Source organism: Plectropomus leopardus, chromosome 3 (assembly GCF_008729295.1).
Source record: "Plectropomus leopardus isolate mb chromosome 3, YSFRI_Pleo_2.0, whole genome shotgun sequence".
In the NCBI taxonomy this organism is placed as follows: domain Eukaryota; kingdom Metazoa; phylum Chordata; class Actinopteri; order Perciformes; family Serranidae; genus Plectropomus; species Plectropomus leopardus.
Window position 1 is genome coordinate 10330436 of NC_056465.1, and position 16417 is coordinate 10346852.

The following is a 16417-nucleotide window of genomic DNA, read 5'->3' on the forward strand; positions in this document are numbered from 1 at the left end:
AAAACCTACACTCAGTATGTGCATCAGCAGCAGAGCAGTGAGCAGGTAAGAATCTTAAGGCTATACCTGTCAGGCAGATTACTGTAAAACTGGAAAGCTGCAAACATGAAATGCATGTTTTGAATGTTGCAGCTACAAGAATATAAAAGAGGAATTCTTTTGTCAACGTGTCTTTAAGAATAAGATCATTTCAAAAGAGCCAGTCCAGTCCTGCTGGGCCATAAAAAGCACGTGATAATGCAGGAGAAGACAGAGGGAAGAATCTGAGGCAGTCTGAACTCATAAACTTTTTGAAAACATTTAAAAAACAATACGAAATCCAACAGATTTTTCTAAAGTTTGTTGTAAAGATAAACATTTCAATAAACATTATTCTCTTTAATTGTCAAAATGTAATTTGATGAACAAAAAAAAAGCATACCACTTTAGTTTTTCAGATATTTAAGGCAGAGTTAAATTGGACCTTTTCTTTTTAAAGCTTTTGAAGACCTGTGATACCTCTCAGGTGATAATACTGGTGTTCCACTGCCAGATGTGTTTGTGGGGTTTCTGGGGGTTTTTTTTGTTTTGTTTTTTTCTGTCAATGACATTAACATTATGACATTAAAATGTTTAACCACTGCAGCTGGTGTCTTGTAAAACCATGAAGGTTGGGTACTTTTTGTGTATGATACAAAAATAAATATTCGAATCAAATCATTCAGCAAAAGGAGAGAGCACACTGAGAAACAGGAGCCCTCACTTACAAACATGCTGAATTTAATCAACAATACTGATAATAACCATTATCAAAAGAATAAATAAAATCAATCAATAATAAACATCAGTATGACTAAAAAATTATCAAGGCCTTCACCTTGACTACAGCATGTTTAATGATGTTGAATCATAATTGATGAAACCTGCAGCTGCTCTGATCATCTTGAGCTCAGTATTAACTGTGGGAGCATGACGCTGAGCGTGTTTGATAGGAGCGCCTGGTGAGAATTTTGGATAAACAACATAATAATCTATTCTTAAACAGATAAAAACTTCCAAAAAGCTCTTCTGGGGTGCCTGGCGGCTCAGTGGATAGAGTGGGTGCCCCATGTACAGAGGCTGTGTCCTCGCTGCAACGGCCGTAGGTTCGATTCCAGCCTCAGCCCTTTGCTGCATGTTGCCCCCTCTCTCTCTCCCCCTTTCACACTTGGGCTGTCTTATCAATTAAAGGCAAAAATGCCCCAAAAAATATCTTTTTTAAAAAAAAGCAAAAACAAAAGCTCTTCTTGCATATCTTAAAAATGTATTTTATTTGTGTAGCACTTTTGTCATAAATTAAACTTTAAAGGTGCTGTATGTAATTCTGTTAAGACTGCACCTTTAAATTATGTTGACTACATAATTGCTGTGGACGAAAATTAAATGTTTCATTGCAACATCGGCTACAAAAACCCAACATTTATATGTTGAAATTTGTATTACCAGTTCAGTTCTGTAATAATGTGAGAATTTAGTTCTGTAATACCATTTGAATATAATTTGTAACATTATGCATCAAACCATTACATCACGGCTGGTGGTGACCCAGTTCACTAAAGTGAGCTGGCGTTAGCCCTCTTCTGTACAGTAACATTAAACCTTTGACCTTCTGGATCAGCATCATTCTTCCTGTGTTATGTCCAGATGCCTTTTACATGTATTTAAACCTTTGCAGGGGAAAATTTTCCAGATATGTTTCCATATATTTTTACCGATTAAAACTGCATTTTTTTCAGAATAATATTTTTATTAGAGTTATAAAGCAAATTTCTGGGTAATTTCCCTGTTTGTTTATTTTTCTTTACTGGTTTTGTTTTTATTTTGCTAATTTTTAGGTATTTTTTTTTAAGTTGCTCATTGCCTTATATAGTGAGTTTGGACACAGTCATGAGTCTCACTCCCAGGTCATCAAATACCAACCAACCCACCAACCCAAAGCACTAGTGTAAGTAACCAGGGAATGAGACTTAACAATCAGCTATCTTTCTCCAGAGTTACTGGATGATTCAGTTCTTTAGAAAACCAACTGCAGAGGAATCAAATATATATTTTCAGAAAAAAACACGGCAAAATGATTTCATGGGGGTGTTTTTACAGTGTGCTCTACCTGTCTGTCCTCGTCAGCATCAAGTGCTCAACCCTGAGGCTTTACTGTAGCCTCTCAAAACTATAGCAGTGAGCAGACACACCTTTGAGAAACATGCATGTAAGTGACAGTTGAAGCTGTAAAAGCATGCATGAAGCGAGGGGAGGGAGGAAGGAGGAGGGGGCTGCACATCCAGGACTGGTCGTAGGTGTGTTGTCAGGGGGACGGAGCTTACACAGGTGTGTCTCTTAAAGATATTATTCAAGTCTCATCAGCTTTTATTCTGTCCTGACCAGCGCCCGTAGAGAGGACAGGTTGGCGTATGCTGTGGCTTCCCTGCACTCATGGCTCGGCTCTCCCTCGCAGAAGTGGGTCTGCTGCTTCTGTTAGCGCTGGCTTTGGTGAGTATTCACCCTGAAGCTACTCATAATATTTACCTTGATTCAGCAGGGCATGCTGCGGGCCATGATGGAACCTGTTGTTACGGGAGTGTTTAATTCTTCAAGTGGACTAAATTGCACTTGTAATCACTGGTTATAATGCTCAACTTTAATTGTTTTTTGGTGCCATGCAGGGCTGCAAATCATGCACATTGGAAAATATTTACAGCACCCTAATACTCATAAAAATAAAATGCTGCATCACTAAATAATTTATTGGTTGACAGTTACCTTTATCATTATTTTCTATCTCTCTCTGTACTGTAACTGCAGTGTGCAGCAGTCATAAGCTGCTCTATCACTTCATGTCAGCTTGTTTTATTAAGGCTGCTAATATATGTAACACTAAGGTGAAGCTGCTCTTTTGTGACATGTCTCAACAATAATGTGCTGGGGAGATTTAGAGATGCAGTCTGTCAGAATGGCTTCTGAAAAACTGCTGGAATGTAGGGTTTACACTGCGGGATGTAATCTCACTTAAGTTTAGAACAGAGTGTACTGTATAGCCTATTTGTATTGAATACTCCTGCAAAACTCAGAAATTTACCTCAATTATCGTAAGAATAAGGTGTAAAAAATAGTGGTAATGTGTTTCACAGACAGTAACTTTTGTTGATTGGTTATAACATTAGGCTACATGTTTTTTTATTGATATTATACTGGCATAGATTGACCTCTGAGCATGCTGTGTCCTTGCTTATGTACAGCATACCGTCTTTGACGGACAATCAGGAATCATGATTTAGTCTGACATTCAAACATGTATATAAAAAGGAAATTTTTTGTCAATGTAGGTTGGTTGTTCAGAAATACAAAGAATATATGTGATGATAAGGGAGTAAAATAAGAAAATGCTTAAATGTAAGGCCTGTGCTGCCTCCTATACATATATGGTACTCAATGTGCAAAATCAGTTAATCCAATAATTAGAACAAGACACAAAAATTTAGAGATTTTTTTTTTGTGTGTGTGTGTGTGTGTGTGTGTGTGTGTGTGTGTGTGTGTGTGTGTGTGTGTGTGTGTGTATGTGTTATGTATGCATTTGACTGAAAGCAGTGTTTGTCCACAGGCCAGTAAAACTTTGTTTTTTAGTTTCCAATTTAATAAGTGGAGAACTTGGATGAATTGCATTCTCACATCTGGGAACCTAGAAACAGTGAAACGTCCGGTGACTTTTAAGGATAGTGCCTGTATGCGTGCCTGTGTGCAGTTTTGTGGTTCACTTAATCCCACTCAAAAGTTGGCGTGTTTTGCTGCTTGTGACGTGCTTAAGTCTCTCAAAAAGCTATTTAAGATATTAATTCTGTCACATTGCAGGCTCCTAACGTCTGCATTCTCACACCCTCGCTGCTTTATTACCAGCTGGGGGATTAGGGTTAGGGATTAGGGTTAGGGTATCTTTAATTGTTACTGTCTTTGTTATGGAGCAAAAATGTCTTCTAACCTAAAATATAATATATATAATAACCTATATAAATAAAGGATTTTATTCACTTATTTGCATGTTCAGTATAAATGTTTAAAAGACACAATTTATTACTTTTTTTAACAAAACTTGCAAAAAGTCTTGATGAATTTGATAGTTTAGTCCACTTTCCCCAGTTGGAGGTCAAAGTCACTCTCTTATAATATAACATTTTCACTACATTTATCAAAATGCTGCTTAAGTACACCTGAAGAGATTACATAGTGAAAGAGAAATACGAGAAATGATGTCAGAAAAAGAGTAGAGAGTGTGGAATTTGCTTTCCCTTTTCGTGTAGTGACAAAGGATTTATGAAGTTACATGTTTTTCTGGTTTAACATGTCAGCAAATTTAAACACACCGTCCCTTTTCAACAATGAACAACAAACTCTTAAGTTTGAGGATGAGAAGTATATAGCAGTTGTGAAAATTGTACATTTAGGTACAAAGTAAGCAGCCTACTGTCATTATCAATTCTGAACGTAAAAAAGAGCTGAGATGTATAGAAAACATTTTCATAGAAAAACAAAATCATAAGTTACACTTGGTAAATAATCTGTCTGTTGGTTCTGTTTGAGTGTCAGACATGGCATTGTTCTATTATCAGTATTTAAAATTTGAAAAGTGAGTCAAACAGTGATCTAAAATATGAATTTATATTGTATAATTTTTAACATTATTTTAAAATCCCCATTTTACTTCCCAGACAAAAAAACCCAAACAAATTGGACAAAGGGATAAAACAGTCAGCACATGTTATAAAACTTTAACTGTATAGGATCATCAGCAGAAGAGAATGACAGGCAGAAATAAACACATCCTCATGCAGCTCTGTTGTATCATAATGTAATAAAAGTAATGTACTTCAGCTAAACAAATCAATTCAGATGCCTCAAACAATTCTAAGAACAAATGCTTATTTTTCCCATCAGACATTTGAACTTGTCATGAAAGCACAGGTGTAACTAATAACACTGACAATGGCTCAAGTGTTCCTGTCATTTTATTATTACTGTCATTCATCAACCTGTCAGCTATAAAATGGGTATATTAAAACTAAAGACAATACGCCCTTCATGAAATGTTTTTAACTTTTGATATGAATATGAAACCCCCATTTTGCAAGTGAGGGCCACCCCTGGCCCTCACTTGCAAAATGTCAATCAACTTAACATGCATCGACCTGGAGGAGACTCAAAATTACTGCAAACGGATACAAAAGATGGCAAAGTGACACAAATAACTACAAAACAGGCAAAACAACCACAAAGAGACACAAAATTACCTCAATAAAGCACAAACTTAATTTAATTTTAATTTTTTTTAATACTACACAAGACACAACATGACCAAAAAAGAGCATACAATTACTTCAGATAGCCACATACTTACTTTTATTTGTTTATTTTTTTAAACTACATAGGATACAAAGCAAACACAAGCAGTCCCAATTTGTCTCTACAATGTTTTGTCTTGTCCCAATTTGTCTCTACAAAGTCTTGTCTTTTGTCTCTACAAAGAGAGACAAAATAGCCTCATAGAGACCCTAATGAAGACAGAAGATACAAATCAACCACAAGGAGACACAAAGTAACCCCAAAGAAACACAGAATTACCTCAAAGTGACCCCACATTACTTCAGTGACCCAAAAAACACAAAATGACATCTCAAAGAGACACAAAACAACCGTGCAGAGAGACAAAACCCCAAAAAGATGCATAAGGTGGTAGGGCTCTTTGCATATTTCTGCCCAAGGGCCAATTGTCTCCATCTGTCCATAATTGTCGGGGAGAAAAACAGAAATCATTTAATCCTGATGAGTTATTTGCAAAGTGCAATTTAGCCAGTAGGGATGCTAGCATTGTTGACATGTTTTTAATCTGAGGGAGTGTTTTGTTGAGAGTTTCTCCAAATTAAGGGTTCATCCCAAACACTACATCTACATCCAGATCACCCCGCCCATGCAGTGTTAAATGAAGTAGCTAACAGAACATTTACTGCCTGGTTGAGCACATTGTGCAGGGCCATTATCCACTATCTAATGATTGCACCAATTTACTGTTGTCACACTACAGACAAGTGTTGAACATGACAGCACCAGCAGCTCCATCAACAACAGTCATGATGCCAGGCTCCTGGTGACACACACACACACACGCGCACACACACACACACACACACACACACACTGTTACTGCACAGCCAAGGATCCAACTCACACGTTCTTAACCATTACTCCATGTTGGCACAGGAACATTGTTTTTATCTTCACAGTGTGAACAGGTGCCGAATGCCAAACATTATTCACATTCAGTGCATGGCGTGCTCCCTGCTCATGTTTAGGAGCAGGACCACACCTAAGACTCACCTCTTTCTCTCCTCCAGCACGCACTCTAAAGCAAGATCACACAAGATTACATGTGCATTCACAATCAGTCTATTTAAAGTGTAATGTATTTATAATATATAATTAGCACAACTGATAGTTAGTTTTGTCTGGACTGTTTGTTTGTGTATACATAAATTATATCAGCTGTTATCATTAATGGAGGAACAATCTGACTTAATGTTGTTTTTCAAGGACCCATGTCAACAAGTAAAAAAGTGCATTTATTAAATACAATTAAGTATAACTTCACATTGCCAAAGCAGTACTGTCAAGCATACTTAGGTGCAGGCCCGCCGATAGGGGGGGACAAACGGGTCTGCTGTCCCGGGCCCAGGGAGAGGGGGGCCCACAACTGGGCCCTCATTAAATTGTGGAATTAAAAAAATTGTCAGAATAGTGGAAAACTATTATTTCAATCACATTACAGTTTTTTATTTGTATTCTCCTAGTTGTCCTTGAGAAATAGTGATCATGAACCCTCCCACCCCAAACACAAAAATGGTTTGGCCCAGATCAAACTTTGATGTTGTTATTAATTTGAAGTTGAGAAGGCGCGCGGGTCTACAATCAAAATGTCTGGTAAGCACAAGTCCGGTGCCCAGAAAAGGAAAGAAAAGGGAAAAAGAGAAGAGGAAAACAAAGGGCTGAGAAATGCTCTAAACAAATATTTTAAAAAATGTGCCGACAGTGAAGCTGGGACGAGTGGAATAGAGCAAGGTAAGTAGTGCAGCCAACCTTATAAAGCAGCCTAACTGACCAGCTCTAATGTTAACGGCCATTAGCCTAGCTTGTACAAAAGCCTGACAAAACACGTTATCTTTGACAGAAACAGAGAGGAGGGAGAGCGAGCAGCAGTCAGGTGTCAGGAGTCAGGCTACGGGTGACGGAGAAGAGAGAGGGGGGTTGTGTCACGGTGGAGCGGAGGGGCAGAATGAGGCTACCGGTGACAGAGAAGAGACAGAGGGGCTGTGTGACTCTGGACCGAGTCCGGGGCAGCAGAGTGAGGCTACCGGTGACAGAGAAGAGAGAGAGGGGGTGTGTCACGGTGGAGCGGAGGAGCAGAGTCAGGCTGCAGGTGACAGAGAAGAGAGAGGGAGAGAGCGGGAGCTGTCCGCTGAGCAGGGATCAGAGACTGATTATCAGGCACAAAATTTCAGCGATCCTGCATTATGGCCAACTACAATGACCGACTCTGATAGAGTGAACCTCGTACGCGTGATGGCAAAACGAACGCCTTTTTCAGAGAGGGCAAAGGAATTGCCGGCAGATGCAGAGGGCAGGGAATTTCCAAACTATTTGACGTATTCCACATCCCACAATGGACGGGAAAAAATAGATAGGGACTGGTTAACATATAGCAGCTCAAAAAAGGCCTTATTTTGCCTCCCATGTTTGCTGTTCTCTTTTGAAGTAGAGAAAAAGTCAGCAAGTGCCCTAAATTCAAGAGATGGTATGGTAATATCCAATATAAAATATAGAAAGCTGTATGAGAGATTTCCAGAACACGAAAGGAACCGTGCACACAAGCACTGTTACTGGAAATGGAAGAACTTACAGCATTCTGTCCTACAGACCTCAGGAATTGACAGCCATCAACAAAAAATGATTGAGACAGAAATTAATAAAAACAAAGCACTACTCAAGCGACTACTGGACGTGACACTCTACTTAGCCTCCAGGAATCTGCCATTCAGGGGCAGTACAAGTACACTGGATCAGCCAGACAACGGAAATTTTCTCGGCATAATTGAGCTGCTGGCAAAATATGACACTATCCTAAATGACCATTTACAAAACATTAGAGAGCACCGGCAACAGGGAAAGAGAGTGCAAGCACATTACCTTTCACCTGAAAGTCAAAATGAATTTGTTGAACTTTGTGCTCAGCATGTCCTAAACACTATTTTGAGAGAAAGGCAAGAAACAACCTTCTTTTCCATTATGTGTGATGCAACCCCTGATGCATCACACTTGGAGCAAAATGTAATGTTGCTGAGGTATGTCAGTCAAACCTCCCCTGACAGCAAGTGGGAAATAAATGAACGATTCCTTGAATTTAAGGATTTTTCAAAAAAAACAGGAGAGGAAATCGCTACAATGGTGGAACAATCACTAAGTGAACATGGGATAGATATAGCTGACTGCAGGGGCCAGTGCTACGATAATGGAGCCAACATGGCAGGAAAAGTAAAAGGAGTGCAAGCTCGCATACTGAGTAAAAATCCCTTGGCCACATACTCACCGTGTGCATCTCACACATTAAACTTAGTTGGTGTCCATGCAGCCCGAGCCTGCCCAGAAATTGACATATTCTTTGGCTTCATCAATCAGCTATACAAAGTCTTCAGTGGCAGCCCTCAGCGATGGGAAATCTTACAAAGCGTTTTGGGTCGTTCTCTGCACAGATTGTCTGACACACGATGGAGTGCGCGGATAGAGGCAGTGCGCCCAGTGGCAAAACACTTACCCAGTGTGATCCAGGCATTAGACACCCTCATGACTACAGGTAACCTCACCAGTGAAGCCAAAGCTGAAGCACAGGGCCTAAAGACCTACTTTCAGTCCTTCAATGCAGTTTTGCTCCTCACGTTTTGGGTCAAGGTGTTACAGTGCATAGAGGACAGAAACCTTACCAGCCAGTCCTCTGCCATCTCACTTGATGTACAAGCTGCCAATATAAAAGAACTGGAGCAGGAGATTGTCTGCATGTGTGCATCATGGGACAGTTTGCTGACAGAGGCAACTGCTGTTGCCACATCCATGGGCATCAAATGCCAGTTAGAAATGAGACAGAGAAAGAGGAAGCATTTCTTTGATGAGTCAGAAAAGCAAGGGACAGAGGAGCAAAGCCCAGAGACCCTGTTCAGAGACAGAGTGTTTCATGTTGCAATGGACAGCATAATCTCTCAACTACATGTACGGTTCTCATCAATGCAGCAGATATGTGATGAGTTCTGCGTCCTGTGGAAATTCAGGGATATGCCAAAGGACAGCATCAGTGCATCATGCTCAAAGCTCTGTGGGAAATACAAGAATGACCTCACAGACTCCCTTGAAGACCAAATTCAGCACATAAAGAAAATATATAGTGCGACTTTTAATGACAATCTTGGACCTCTGGATCTCCTTAATGCCATATACACAATGGGACTACAGAGCATTTATGGAGACCTGTGTGTCCTGCTGCGCATTTTCCTGTCTCTGCCTGTGACTGTGGCTGGAGGTGAGCGGGCCTTCAGTAAAATGAAGACTATAAAAAACTACTTACGCTCTAACATGTCCCAGGAGAGGCTGAACGGTTTGGCAATGCTCTCCATAGAGCGTCAACTTGCCAAGAAACTGGACTTTCAAGACATTATAGATGATTTTGCCACAAGGAAAGCTAGGCGCATAGCATTTAGAGTTTAAATCTAAAAATGATGTGAGAAGAGGAGAGGAGAGGAGAGAAGAGGGAGACAGAGGAGAGGAAGACAGAGGAGAGGAAGAGCAGATGAGAAGAGAGGAAGAACAGATGAGAGAGGAAAACTGGAGAGGTGAGGAGATGATGACAGAGGAGAGGAAGAGCAGATGAGAAGAGAAGAGAGGAAGACAGCAGAGGTGAGGAGATGAAGACAGGAGAGGAAGAGCACATGAGAAGAGAGGAAGACAAGAGAGAGAGGTGAGGAGAGGAAGACAGAGGAGAAGAGAGGAACTAATGTCAGTTATGAGATGTTCATTTGGTTTTGAAGTTAGAGAACTGACAATTCTAGCATGACGTTGAACTGATAAAGTTTTCATTTAAAGTTTGATATACATGCTTATTTACTGTATTATCAGTTGACAGAGAGAAAATTCTTAAAATTAAAATGCCTAATTTATTCTTCCCTGGTCTATTTTTCCTGCATGTATAAGGATTAGAAAATGTGTATGCATAACTCTTAATAATATTAGCAGGTCCTTTGTGACAAGTATATAAATGTCATATTTAACTAAAATCTCAGCTGCCATGGAGAGCTAAGATTTTCCCCTCGTATACAATACCTTATTTATTGCATTATCACAATATATCAAACATAACTGGTGATGTTTAGTGACAAAAAAACCCGGCGGTGGTGGAGGGGAGGGCCCATCTAACATTATCTTGTCCCGGGCCCAGACAAGACTGTCAGCTGGCCTGCTTAGGTGTATTCAAGAGTTAATAAAGTTAACATAGAGCATCATTTAAAGACATAGTATAAAATCAGTAGGTCTAAAATAGCACAGCACTGATTTCCCACATGAATATAAGTTCACAATATAATGTTCTCCATGGCTCTGCAGGAGGAAACAAAAGTCAAAGAAAATATCTCATTAGTTGTTGGTGCTTGGCTCATCACAGGAACTCAAAGGCAAGATCTCAGTCAGGCTCTAGAGGTCACACAACTTTCAAGAAAATACTAAATTACACGAATACTACTTTAGATATAGAAATGTATTGTAAATATGATTAAATTATATATTTAGATACGACCACACATTTGTTTATTTTCATTAAGTAGCAACCTGAAAAAGATCAAAGAAAAAATTAAGCAAATGCGGAAGTACTAAAAACAGCAGTTCATTAAATAGCCACTTGAGTCTGGCTCCAAAGCAGAGTCAATCCCTGCAGACCCTCATGTTAAAATACCAAAATTAAAGCCGAAAGCTATGCACATTTCAGGGCAATGTTGCTTGAGTGACAGGCAGTCTGCAAGGCGTCCTACCACTCTCTACAGTCTGTGAGTCAGTTTCTATACTCACTCCTCCACAACTCCAACCTGCTGTCCAAATATGCTCACTATGGCATACCAATATGGCGACAGCCAAAATACCAAACTTGAGGCTTCAAAACTACCGTCCACAAATCAGTTGGTGACAGATACATTAACTTATTCAAATCCCCCGTCCATTCCAATAGATATGATGTCTAGGATGTCTATTATCTATTATTACTATAAACTAGCTCTGCCCAAATACATAGACTTTTTTGATCAGACGTCTATAAGCCAATCACCATGTTCCAGATCATCTAAAGTGGAATGCAGTAGAGCCATGTTCCCTTTTTTAACAAGCTTGGCCGACCAAGAGGAAAGGAGGAAGCGCAAGGCACATTTCAGTTTATTAATCATATTGATAAAGTACGCAATTTATGTTTAAACTGTTTTCATACTTAACACGAGGTGTTATATTACTGCTGCTGTCAGGTGCAAACCAAATCTCCAAAACTGCTATTTTTCAGGAATTAAAAAAAAACAATGTGTTTTTAAAAGGATCCAATGGTGATATAAAGTTTAGTCACAAGCTTTTTTAAAATACATTTTATTGGTTAGGAAATGGTAAGAAAAACAAAAACAATCTGATAGACGTAGAGGGGGACCAATAGGGTTAATTTATGGGAAAATAAATGAAAATTGTGTAATGTGGAGATACAAGGTTTGCACCCAACAACAACATTATGCATGTCAAATACTCAGCTTACATAACATAGACACATAGCTTTTACTCACTGGTATCAATGGAAATTGGGGAAGTACAGTTTAAACAGGGAAATACTGTAAATTGCTAATGATTTATTCTTTTAATGTAGAAATCCACTATTACAGTATTTTTTCTGTGTTTGGAGCATAGTTGGGTCCTGAACAGTTTAACACAGGATTGTTGTGGAACTTAAAATGTTAACTGTATTGGTAACAGTCTTTGTACACCATTTAATAATTAATGATATTAACAGTTAAACAAAAACCAAAGTACTGGTATACGATTCCTTAACTCTCATATCGATATAGTTTTAACTAACCAATATACCTCAACAGCATAATGGAGCTCCTGAAATTTAGTTATGGCCTTTTAGGGGGTTTTTTTGGTGCGTGTTGTGGGTTTTTTTCTTTTCTTTTTTTCTTTCTTTTTCTTTTGAAATTTTACTTTAAATTTTTAACTGCTGCTCTATTACATACTAATACCACGAACAACACCTCGATATTTTACTCAAATTAAACACAGTCAAGAGGTCCAGTCCACTCCTGCTTTCTACTAATAGCATCCATATGTTGTTATTTCACCCTTGGCCTTTTTTGGCCATGCATTTCTTTACCTGCTCCAACCTGAGTGTCTTTGTTCCAAAAGATAAAATTACCTTTCCAGCAAACTTTTGATGGCGGTCCTGGGCCACCAGCCAAGCACATACCTGCTCACCCTTTTTCCATAACCGATTTGTTAATATCTTAACATGTTTATACAAGTACATGTACTATATCAATCTCTCATATGTGTCCCCCCCAAGATTTTCTATGGCCCTGTCTGCCCCCCCAATAAAAAAATTCTGAAGCCATCGAAGCTTATAACATATCCCCAAAAAACAGTTCACATGATATCCTACGAATTAGCACCCCTCTATGTAAGTTACAAACATAATGAAAAGAAATGCACTTAACATAAAAATAGGGGGGTTGGGTTTGGGCAAGTTAACTTGCTGTGGTTAAGTTTAGGAAAAGAAACATGGTAATGACATAACTTAAAATGACTGCAAATTCACTGAGTGTGAGCACAGTTCCAAACACTGGTCTCATAGGGAAAGTCCAATGTTTCGTGACTTTTGTGACAAGACTGCTCCCTTCTTTACTCCTGTAAGCACATTGGTCATGTGTTTTGGTGCACTGTTTTTCATAGATTATATAGTCTGTAGAATTATTTTGACAGTGAAACTAATTAACTAATGATGTATGTACATATGTACCACATTTTTTTCTGTCTTTCAAGAAGCTACTAGTTTCCCTTAATTTCAGTAGGAAAAACCTCTTGCATAGCCAATTTGGTGTCTACACACTGTTTCGCTCACTGTGGTCTCCAAAGAGGCAAACTAAATTGTACATCTGCTGTTTGCTTTCAGATGCTTGGTGCTGAGGCAGGTGAGAAGAGACAGCGTACACTGAGGAGGAAGAAGAGAGAGTGGATCATTCCTCCTGCCAAGCTGGAGGAGAATGTTGACTACACGAATAAAAAATACATTGCCAAGGTCATTGGGCCTATGCCTATATCTCCCACAATTAGCATATGGTGGCATCAAAATTTGTCAAGGAAATTGGTTAAGTGCCTGGATAGATGAGCTTCAGAGTTCTCAAAAACATCAAGGAGAGAACTGGTTTCCGTCACGTCATTGACTGGTCTGCCACACAATCTTGCAGTGAATGAACCTGTTTCCACTTGTCACTACTCGGTTTCACTCCTCACCTGTACCACTATAGAGAATTTGGCCCTTGGCTGATGGCTGATATAAAGCACAATGCTGTTTTTTCATCTGCTGTGATAAGTAGTACATCGCCAGAGAGTGAGACATATTAAATGTAAAAGGTTTGTTTATTGCAGCTAAAAAAAAAAAAAAAAAAAACACGTTGGGGCGTGTAAAGCCTGACTAATTGGTCTGGTATCACAACAATGGAAAACGTGGGGAAATTAACAATTAGCAAAGTAGCCCATCATGCAGGACTAAAGCCATTGTTTTGCTGCTGCATTCTCTTCAATCACTATTAGTTGTTTTACTTTGTTTTGCTCCACTCTTAAAACCCCAATACAACCAATATGTTGGCACAGCTACACATCAGTGTCAACTTAAAGTCACATTTGATTCAGGCAGATACACTGTAAGACTTTTTCAGTGGCACCAACTCAAATCATGCTGCGTTGATTTGCATTGTCATTATCGGTTTAAACGCGATGAGTTGTGCTAAATTGCACCCGACATTAACCTGAGTTAGGCCAAAGCTTGCTTGACTGCCTACCAGTAGGTTACCATGACAGTGTATAGGCTTAGTCATCATTCAGGGACGATTCAGCAACATGTTTAAATAGTTTAGTGGCCATGTTTGACAGTTATCCCAGCTCTGTTTTTCAGGCAATAAGAAGTGCTGCTTCTGTTTATTCTTGCAATATGTTGTACTTTTTTGTGTTCAAAGCCAATGCATTGCATGTTTTCGATAAGATTTAATATGTGATAATTTATCTGACATTTGGATCTTGAACTGAATATGTTTTAACTTAACACTAAACAAGTAATAATCATACTAGTGCTCACAAGTTATTGAATTATCTGTCTGTGTTTTGTTGTCAGATTCGGTCTGACAAAGACATAAATTCAACGGTGGCGTATCATCTCTCTGGAGAAGGAGCTGACAAAGAACCCTTCCGCCTCTTTGTGGTGGACGCTGTCACCGGGTTTGTGCGCATCACTGGTATTCTGGACCGGGAGAAAAAAGCAGTCTACGATGTAAGTCTTTCTTTAAATAAGTTGTACTGTACTGTATGAACTGAAACCTGTTGAAGACTTGTGGCAGAATGGGCTCAGTTTCCCTCAGTCACAAGACTTTATTGAAATATATATGCTTCCCCGCACACATATTTGTGCATCTCAAAGACAAAGTGTTGTTTATGAATTTGTTTCAGCTCACATATATTTTATGCTTCAAAGAAAACTGGTGTGATTTCACGGGAGCATAGGCAATGAGCAACTTAATAAGAAATTTTCCACAAATTGCTAGAAATTTGTGAAATTAGTCAAGTCAATTGTAATTATATCACAATTCATAACTTCATAACATATGACATCCCACTATCCTTGGGCCCTCACAGCAGCAGAAGGAAAAATTCTCCCCCCAAAAACCTTTACACAGGGGAAAAAATGGTAGAAACCTCAGGAAGGGCAACTGAAGAGGGATTCCTCTTCCGAGATGGATAGATGTACACAATTTAGAAAATAGGTTTTAAAAAGCAAGGGAAAACTGTATTATAATTGTCATAATTAAATATGTATTATTATGTTACAGAATTGTCATTTTTCCAAACACCTTTTTCCAGGTTGTTTCCTTAAAAAAAAATCTTTTCAGATAATTTTCTTGCACTTTTTTTCTAATTTCTTGCAAATTTTGAGGTCATTTCTTCTTTTGTTACTCATTGCATTCATCCCATGTTTTTGAAATAAATTTTGAAAGAAAGGTTTCAAAGGTTAAATATCTGCTGACAAATCTACAAGTTAAAGTGAATATGTCAGTTGTGCTTGGTGTATCCAAACCAGAAATGGGCTTAAACTGTTTGAGGGGGTCCAGGTTGAACCATGCGAAATATATCATTTGTTATAATATTTTTTTTTTTTACAAGTGACCTCAGGCTCCATATTGCATGCTATATCGTTATTAGAAATGTATTTTTTTAATACATTTAACTGTGTGTCATTCAGATAATGGTATGGATAATGGACTTGCACTTGTATACCTCCTTTCTAGTCTTCCAAACTCTCAAAGCACACTACATCCTTTACATGCTACTCAGTTTCTAAACATTCACACACTCACTGAACCCCACATTGCTTCTGATGGCACAGCCATGCTGTATGAGATGTACCTGAAAGTTTAGGAATACATCTAGGAAGGAGATATTGAATTGTTTTTCAAAATTCCCCCGCGTGTTTTGCATCTAGAAATATGAATGTGTAACTGGCTTTCTGTTTTGCTCCATTTTGCAAACCGACTAAGCTTGTCCCATATTTTATGTAAAGCTAACAGGGAAGGCTAAATACTTGGATGGGAGCTTAGCAGAGACGGACATCCCACTGAAAGTCATAGTCTTGGACCAGAATGACAACACACCTTCTTTTGAGCTGCAGAGCGGCAACATCACAGAGGCAAGCAAAAAAGGTATTGCCAGACATTAAACATCTATTTAAACATCTATTTCTCCATTAGCCACTTTTTGGATCCAGATTTAATTGTTAGCTGCAACACACTATAAAATATGACAAGTTGCTCTTACTTAAAGTAATCTTGGACACTGAAAAGCTAAAGTACATATAACTATTCTTATTTCATGTTAACTTTAAAATTAAGTTTACCTGAAATTCAGCTGAATTACCTTAATTTTGTGAAGTTGTTGCAACTTAAAAATGACAAGTGGAATTACCTTGTTTTTTCCAAGTGTTACCACCTTCAGTACACCAAGTTATTCTGACTTAATTTGATCATGGCAAAAAGGATTT

The 16417-nt window shown here is 38.6% G+C and overlaps 1 protein-coding gene across 1 annotated transcript in view; it reads left to right on the plus strand.

Moving 5' to 3' along the window:
- LOC121941115 overlaps nucleotides 1-16417 on the plus strand; it is a 32980-nt gene continuing 16563 nt past the window's right edge. Inside the window, exons 1-5 of the mRNA XM_042483836.1 lie at nucleotides 1-45; nucleotides 2401-2505; nucleotides 13283-13408; nucleotides 14501-14656; nucleotides 15941-16079. Of these exons, the coding sequence (XP_042339770.1) occupies nucleotides 2449-2505; nucleotides 13283-13408; nucleotides 14501-14656; nucleotides 15941-16079 (478 nt within the window). The 5' untranslated portion in view covers nucleotides 1-45; nucleotides 2401-2448. The remainder of the gene's footprint in view (nucleotides 46-2400; nucleotides 2506-13282; nucleotides 13409-14500; nucleotides 14657-15940; nucleotides 16080-16417) is intronic.